Raw genomic sequence first — 8,163 nt, 5'->3', positions numbered from 1 at the left:
GGGGCGGGGGTGGGGCTTGTCCCCTGCGTGTCCCCTGGGGTTTGGGGTCATTGCACAGGCGGGAAGGGCATGAGGGGATGCACTCCCAGGGTGTTCTTTTGGGGACAGGGGGGATCGTGACCCTACGGACCTCACAGGTGCCCCCGAGGTTGATGCCACCTCGGTGTTGTCACCCGGGGCCACCGAACCGCTGTGGCGGGCGGCACTGGGAGCGGTCCCGGGCTGCTCTACGCCTGTGTGTCCGTGTCCCCCTCCCCCGTCCCCGCGTCCTTCGCTCACCCCCGGCGCTGGCGGCGCCTGTCACTTGCCATCGCGTCCTGCTGTCCCCGCCGAAGCTGATGGAGATGGCAGGCGACGGAGCGGGCGCAGCCGCGTGTCCCCATGTCATGAGCCCGCCGGTGCTCAGCCCCCGGGGACGGCTCTTTGGCGTGGCCCGGCCATGCCCGCGGTGGCACCTGCGGGTGCCCCGTTGTCACTGTGGCCTCTGCCACCAGCGGTGACATCCCCTCCCGCGGACCCACGATTGACCGCGATGGGTGCTTGACCGCGATGGGTTCTTGGCCACGTGGGTGTCACCTGGGCTGTCCCAAAGTGTGGTCCCTCGTGGGAGGGGAAGCTGAGGCAGGGAGAAGGGGCAGGCCCTGGGGACCATCCCCCAGGGGTGTCCCCAGCTCCACGGGGACGCTCGGAGTTCTCGGGGTCGAGGGTGGCATGGCGTGGGGACAGGGCGTGGCTCGGGTGACCACGCGGGGCGGGGGCCACCGAGGGGTCCCGAGCGCTTGGATGGGGCGGTCAGTGGGGCAGCCGGGGCCGATCCCACCTCCCTGCCTCAGTTTCCCTCCCCCGGAGAGCGGGGGTCGCGGGTGGGCGGGGCGGGGGCGTTCCCACGGGCGTGGTTAATGCGGCGGGGGCGTGTCCGGGGTGGGGTGGGCGTGGCGAGGGGCGTGTCCGGCTGCGAGGTGGGCGTGTCCCGGCGGGGTGGGCGTGGCCCGTGCGGCGCGGGGCGCACCGGAGCCAGCGGAGCGCAGCGGAGCCGCCGCCGCCGCCAGCCCGAGCCCCGCCGCCGCCGCCGCCGCCGCCGCCCTGCTCCCCCCCGCCGGCACCATTCCCTCCCCCGGGCGCCAGCGCGCCCCGGCCGGGCGGCGGCTCAGCCTGGGCCGGAAAACTTTGCTGGCGGCCGCGGCGGGGGTGGTGATGGTGCTGGTGCTGGTGGTGCTCATCCCGGTGCTGGTGAGCTCCGCCGGTACCGACGGCCGGTACGAGATGCTGGGCACCTGCCGGATGGTCTGCGAGCCCTACGGCCCCGCCGCCCCCCCGCAACCGGCCGAACGCGGCCCCCTCCCGCCGCCGTCCACCCTGGTGCAAGGTCCCCAAGGCAAACCGGGGAGACCGGGGAAACCGGGACCACCGGGACCGCCCGGAGAACCGGGGCCTCCGGGGCCGGTGGGGGCGCGGGGTGAAGCAGGAAGACCGGGACCCCCGGGATTACCGGGACCGGGGGCTACGGGCGCGGTGAGCGCAGCCACCTACAGCACGGTGCCGCGGGTCGCCTTCTACGCCGGCCTCAAGAACCCCCACGAGGGCTACGAGGTCCTCAAGTTCGACGACGTGGTCACCAACCTGGGCAACAGCTACGACGCCGCCTCGGGCAAGTTCACCTGCGCCATCCCCGGTACCTACTTCTTCACCTACCACGTCCTCATGCGAGGCGGCGACGGCACCAGCATGTGGGCCGACCTCTGCAAGAACGGGCAGGTAAGGGCTGCCCATCCCGGATCCCTCTGCGGGAACGGGAGCTCTGCTGCCCCCAAGCACGGGAGAAGGGCTCTGGGTGCTTCCTCGGGGTGCCCCGTCCTTTTCCTGGCCTCGGCGATGCACCCTCTGGGTGTTCCATCCTTCTCCTGGCCCCAAGAATGCACCTCCAGGGTACCACATCCTCTCTGTGCTGATGATGGACTGTGGGTGCTTCCCCGGGGGCCCTGTCCTCCTCCCGGCCCCAGGGATGCACCCCCAGCGTGCCACATCCTTCTCCCAGTGCTGATGATGGGCTCTGGGTGCTTCCCCAGGGACCCCATCCTTTTCCCAGCCCCAGAGATGCATCCCCAGGGTGTCACATCCTTCTCCCAGTGGCAATGATGGGCTCTGGGTGCATCCCTGGCGTGCCACATCCTTCTCCCAGACACGGACATGCACCCCTGGGGTGCTTCATCCTTCTCCCAGTGGTGAAGATGGGCGCTGGGTGCACCCCCAGAATGCCCTGTCCTTCTTCTATCCCCAGGGATGTACCCCTGCGATGCTCTGTCCCTCTCTCAGTGACAATGATGGGATTTGGGTGCGTTTCCAGGGTGCCACATCCTTCTCCTGGGCACGGAGGTGTAACCACAGGGTGCCCTGTCCTTCTCCCAGTGATATGATGGACTCTGGGTGCACCCCCGAGGTGCTCTGTCCTGCTCCCAGCTCCGGAGCTGCATTCTCAGCGTGCCCCATCCTTCTCTCAGTGCCGGAGATGCTCCCCCAGGATGGTCCATCCTTCTCCCAGTGGCAATGACGGGCTCTGGATGCGGCCCCGGGGTGCTCCGTCCTGCTCCCCTCCCTGAAGGGGCACCACTGGGGTGCCCTGTCCTTCTCCCAGGGACAATGAAGGGCTCCGGGTGCACCCCTGGGGTGCCCCATCCTCCTCCTCCTCCCATTCCCAGGCTCTCCCCTGTGTGCCCTGTCCCTCTCCCAGTGCTGGGGACAGCCACCATCCGACCTGACGTGTCTCCAGGGGTTCCCTCAGCTCTTTCCCTGGTCCCGGAGGTGTGCCTTGGGGTGTCTCGTGGTGCCTTGGGGCACCCCCCCCGCGCCCCTCGGGTGCCCTGTCCACCCCCCCACCCATGCCACTGTCCCCGCTGGGGTCCCTGTTGGGGACAGGGCTCCTCCGCAGGGACAGTGTCCGCACTGGCCTCGAGGGGGGCAGCGTCTGCCCCGCTTTTGGGGGGCTGCACCCCCAGCCCGGAGCCGGCTCTGCTGCTGCTGCTGTGTCGGGAGGGACGTCCCCATCCCCGGCCGGGCTGCGTGGGGACACCGCGGGGGACTCACACCCCGAGGGTGGCTCCATCCTTCTTCCTCCCCGCTCCCGCATCCCCCCGAGCCCATCCCGCTGGAACCCTCAATGCCAGGACTCAGCCTCGCCGCCCCCGCGCTTTTCGGGTGCCCCTTTTCCACGCCATATCCCCCTCCCGGCCACGACTCGAAGGACAAGATGTGGCTGTGACCCCCGGCATGTCACCCGAGCTCAATTCCCCTGGATGTCACCGCAGCCGGCATTCCCGCCGGGATCCATCCACCCCGCTCCCGCTTCCCATCGCTTCCTCCGGCATCTCGCCCCGCGCTGCATCCTTGTCCTGAGGATGCAGGACCCCGAATTAACCGAAAACTGAGTTACCACCCCAGAAACAGCCGGGGTGTGAGGGAGGGAGCGGGAGCCTTGTCACGGCCACCGCGCTTCACCCCCCGGTTCTGAGCCCTTCTGAGCGGGAGTACAGCAGGAGCCGCTCGGCAGCTTTTCTCCATCCAAACACTTCAAATTTCCTTTTATTGGGATTTTTTTTGTCCTCCCCCGCCCTCTAGCCCTAAATTCTGGGGGGTCCCAGCGCCGCTTGGCACGTCTGGCTCTTTCTGCCAAGCAGCATCCGTGTAACTCCGGACTGAGCACCCCAAAAACTCACCTCAGCCCTTTTGCCTCCCACAAAGTATTTTTGGGGACCACCCCAAACCTTTCTACCCCCCAGCTCTGCGGGGCATCGACATTCCTGGATTAATTTCCAGAAGATGTGGAGCCCCTTGTCAAGAGGAGCTGCGCTCGGGCGGGTGATGCAGCTTAATTAACTGCTTGTTAATTACTAACAAGGCATCGCCGCATCGATATCTGTAAAGAAGATCCCCCCCCAATGCTCCAAATAATTTTAAAAATGGGGTTATTTAGGGGGTTGCAGCCCAAAACCCTCCGTCCCTGGCATGGTGTGGGGTTCCCGGTGGATAAAGGTTGATCCTGGCATCTTCACAGCGAGTCAGAACTTGGGGGGCCCCCCCGACCCCCAAAAATCCCCTGGGTGCTGCCGGTTCGGGGGCAGCCCATCACCGTTGGGTCGGGGCTGGAGTTAATGAGAGCCAGGGGAGCTGCTACTGGTGGTTAATTAGCATTAATTATTATTTTTATTAGCCCGTAGCTGAGACGAGGGCAGCGGGAGGGGGAGGTGGACGGACGGAGGAACGGATTGATTGATTGATTGATTGATTGATGGATGGACGGACGGACGGACGGACAGGGCTGGTACCGGGTGGTTTTGGGGTCCCGGTGGTGTAGGAGGGCCATCCATGGCTCAGGGAGGGTCTCAGCCCCAGGGGTCCCTGTTGGGGACGGTCCCCAAGGGTACACAAGAACCTGCTGGGGGGTCCTGGGGGCACTCACTGCCCTGTTTGGGGGTCGGGGGGGCATCTGCTGATGCACCCAAGGGCCCTGGGGGGCACCTGCGGCTGCGCCCAGCGGGATCTGAGGGGGGGCACTCAGGGGTGCTGGGAGGGCGCCCTGAGCTGTGCCCGAGGATCCTGAGGAGCAGCTGCCACTGCATTTGGGGGTCCTGAGAGGCAGCTGCCGCCACGCCTTGGGGGTGCTGGGCCATGGTGGGAGTGGGGCACATGGTGTCCCAGATGCCCCGAGTGTCACTGCACATGGCAGCGCCTGCTGTCCCCTGTCCGCCTGAAAGCTCTTGGGTGCAGCCCCCTTGGGGACCACTTCAGAGTGTCCCCAGCATTGTCACTGAGGGCAGGGACAGCGGCTGCAGTGGAGTCCAGGCTGGGGCCAGGCCACCCCCATGGCTCCCACCTCCCGGCTGTGCCATAGGGAAACTGAGGCACAGAACCGGACAAGGGGGTGAGGCCATCGCGGGGGGCCGTGGTGGCAGCCCCCCCTCCTGTGCCGCTGCGGTGCCGGGAGCGGCTCAGCCCGGGCCCAGCGCTGCCATTTATCTTCCCTGGTTAGCGAGGGCTGGCGGGCGCGCGGTGACGAGGCGGCTCCCTAACGAGGGAAGACGGATGGCACCGGGCAGCTCCAGCTGTGGCGGGGGGGACAATGGTGGGAGCCGGGCGCCAAATGGCTTTTCCTGGTTCTCCTTCCTCACGGCTTCTTCCCCCGCTCCTCTTCCTCAGCAAAACCCCGGGAGAGGCAGCGTCCCCTGGAGATTGAGGCACTGTGACTGACGGGGATTCAGGGTCCCCCACCGGGAATGGGGACTCTCGCGGTGGCAGGGTAGACACAGAGGGACTTTTAGCAGGGTGACAGTGCTGCTGGTGGCACGAGGGACGCGGCTGCGTGGGTGCGAGCAAGTCTTATGGGATCACCAGCCTGGCTGTCAGTAGGTTCCAGAGTTAACAGCAGCTGACCCCAGCACCGCAGGCTGCCGGTGGGCTCGGGGACGTGCAGCTGCACCCCAGAGAGCAGTGGTCCCCTGGGACCCCTGTCCTGGGGACAAAGGACAGGACTGCGCGGGGCCAGCCGTCCTTCCCCCGCCGCTCCGGGACACGGCAGCGGCTCGCCGGTGCCTGCCCGCCCCGCGTGAGCCAATTAAGAGCCGATTCTCGTCGATTGTAATTAGCGGCACCTTCTCCCGGCGCAGCGCTTCTGCATTTCACTTGGGATTTCACCAGCTGCCTTGTCACTGTCACCCAGCGCCGCGATCTCCCCGCGAGGCGCCGGCGGAGATTTGATTACCCAAAGAATTCTGCAGCGGCAGCGGGCTCCAGCCACGGGGCCGCTTCTCCAGGCGGTGACGGCTCCTCTGGCTGTGCCGGCACCCAGGAAACCTTCATGGGCGTGCGAGTCCCTGCGAAGGGGAATTTGAGTTTAGCCCTCGCCACACGCTCACGGTCCCTGTGCAGCTCCTGGGAAGTGCTTGGGGATGCGCTGCGTTCAGTGGTTTGGTTTGGGACTGGGCTGGGAGATGGGGTCCTGTGCCCCAGGCATGGTCCCGTATCTGAAGCCAGAGACAGGGTCCTGTGTCTGAGCTGGAGTCCTGCATCCAAACCTGGATCTGGGGTCCCGTGATGGAGCTGTGGTCCCACATCTGAGCCGGGAGCTGGGGTCCTGTATCTGAGACATTATCCCACATCAGACTCTGGAGCTGGGGTCCTGTATCTGAGGTGGGGTCCTGCACCCAAATCCGGAGTCAGGGTCCTGTGCGAGAGCCGCAGTCCCATGTCTGAATGTGGAGCTGTGGTCCCTTGTTGGAGCCGTGGTCCCATGTCTGATCCACGGTCCTGTATCCAAACCTGGATTTGGGGCTCTGCGTCAGAGCTGTGACGGTATCAGAATGCAGAGGTGGGGTCCTGTGTCTGGGCCGTAGTCCTGCACCTGAACCCAGAGCGGCAGTCCCATGTCTGTTCCATGGTCCTCCATCCAAACCCAGAGCCGCGGTGCCGTGTCTGTGCCAGCGGGTCAGAGAGAGGCTCTGGAGGAGCCGCCTCCAGCCGGGACCCGGTCACCCACGGGTGGGGATCCAGGGCACCCCACGCTACCCCGGGGCGGGTGGATCTGATGTGGGTGAGGCGGGACCCGGCGTGTCCCGTGGGATCCACGGGCCGAGGCGTGTCCCGAGCCGATCTCGCGGTGTCCCCTGGGCAGGTCCGGGCCAGCGCCATCGCTCAGGACGCCGACCAGAACTACGACTACGCCAGCAACAGCGTCGTCCTGCACCTGGACGCGGGGGACGAGGTCTTCATCAAGCTGGACGGGGGCAAAGCCCACGGCGGCAACAACAACAAGTACAGCACCTTCTCCGGCTTCATCATCTACTCGGACTGAGCCTGGACCCGCGGCACCGCCCCCGGCACCCCCCGCAGCCGCCCAGCCCCGCGGCATCGCCCCCGGCATCCCCCGCAGTGACCCCCCAGCCCCACGGCGTCCCTGTGCCGTGGTTCGGTTCCCTGCTGCCCCCAGCTCCCCTCGCTCCTGCCCAGCCCCACGGCATCCCCCCCTCCCCGCGCTCCCGGCTCCCTTCGGTGCCCAGACCCCCCCTTTTCCCGGTAGCTCACACCAAGGCTGCCAGCTGAGGGCTTGGGGCTGCAGAGGCTTGGGGGGTGGCAAGAGGCTGGGGGTGCTCCCCGCGCTGCCTCACGGCACCCCCATCCCCGGCTGTGCCCCCCCCTTGTCCCGCCCCTGCTCTCTGCCCGCCCCGGGGCGGTGCCGGGGGTCTCGGGGGGGTCCGGCTGTACAGACGCGCGGTGTCCGCACGGCCCCGGGCGGGGGGGCTGTGCTGGGGCGGGGGGAGTCGCCGTCCTGCCGCCCCCTCCCCCGCCGGGGTGACAACATGGTAAAGCAGAGCTGTGATCTCTCCCCGTCTGCTGTCTGTGTCCCCGACGTCCCCCACCCTGAGGACGGGGTCTTCCTGCCGCCGCCACCCCCCCACCCCGACGCCGCTTGGTTTATCGAATCAGCCCATCCCCCCGTCCCTGTCAGTGGGGCCGCTTGGGGTGCCACCACTACCATGGCCCTGTCCCCAGAGCCGGGGTGGCCCCATGTGGGGGTGTCCTCTGAGTAACACAGCATTGCCACTGTGAGGGGAGGGGCACGGTCAGGCCACACAGAGCCACCGGGACCCTCGGGCACACACGGCCGTCACCGCTGCCTCGGCACGGGCAGGACGTGGCCCAATTAGAGGTGACAGCGGGTGCCCGGGGCCAGCAGCCGCCTCCGGAGTGGCTGTGGTGGGATCAGAGAGTGAGAGCCCTGGGGACACGGAGTGGCCTTGGGGACAGGACGGGGCTGGGTGTCCTTCTGGCTGTGTGTGTGTGGTATGTGTGTCCCCAAGAATGTGTGTCCATGTCCCCAGGTGTGTGTGTGCGCGTGTGTGTGTGTCCCAGGGGGTTGCGTGCGTCCCCTCAGAGGGGAATGTGTGAGTGTCCCAAGCGTGTCCCCCCCCGGAGGAGTGTGCCCCCAGGTCTGTATGTGTGTTCCCCCAGGTGTTTGTGTGGGTCCCCAGGGATGTGTCTGTGCCCCAGGGCTGTGTGTCCCTCAGGTGTGTGTGTGTTCCAGGTGTGTGTTCCAGGTGAGTGTGTCTGTGTCCCACGTATGCGTCTGTGTCACAGGGGTGTGTGTGCCCCCAGGTGAGTGTGTTCCAGGTGTGT

The 8,163-nt window shown here is 67.0% G+C and overlaps 1 protein-coding gene across 1 annotated transcript; it reads left to right on the top strand.

Moving 5' to 3' along the window:
* Positions 1 to 1,057: 1,057 nt before the first annotated feature.
* C1QL1 (complement C1q like 1) lies at positions 1,058 to 7,371 on the top strand. Its single transcript, XM_032091701.1, has 2 exons — positions 1,058 to 1,755; positions 6,662 to 7,371. The coding sequence occupies exons 1-2, from the start codon at positions 1,195 to 1,197 to the stop codon at positions 6,839 to 6,841; spliced, it is 741 nt and encodes a 246-aa protein (XP_031947592.1). The 5' UTR covers positions 1,058 to 1,194; the 3' UTR covers positions 6,842 to 7,371.
* The last annotated feature ends 792 nt before the right edge of the window (positions 7,372 to 8,163 follow it).

Source organism: Corvus moneduloides, chromosome 26, assembly GCF_009650955.1.
Source record: "Corvus moneduloides isolate bCorMon1 chromosome 26, bCorMon1.pri, whole genome shotgun sequence".
Taxonomy (NCBI): Eukaryota; Metazoa; Chordata; class Aves; order Passeriformes; family Corvidae; genus Corvus; species Corvus moneduloides.
Note: the sequence above shows the minus strand (reverse complement) of the source record. Positions and strands in the feature narration are given on the sequence as shown.

What these genes read in the sequence shown, in the direction of transcription:
- C1QL1 (XM_032091701.1), top strand. Translation starts at nt 1,195, where the DNA reads ATGGTGCTGGTGCTGGTGGTGCTCATCCCGGTGCTGGTGAGCTCCGCC. An exon ending in ACCTCTGCAAGAACGGGCAG is followed by an intron (nt 1,756 to 6,661) that starts GTAAGGGCTGCC and finishes TCCCCTGGGCAG; the next exon opens with GTCCGGGCCAGCGCCATCGC.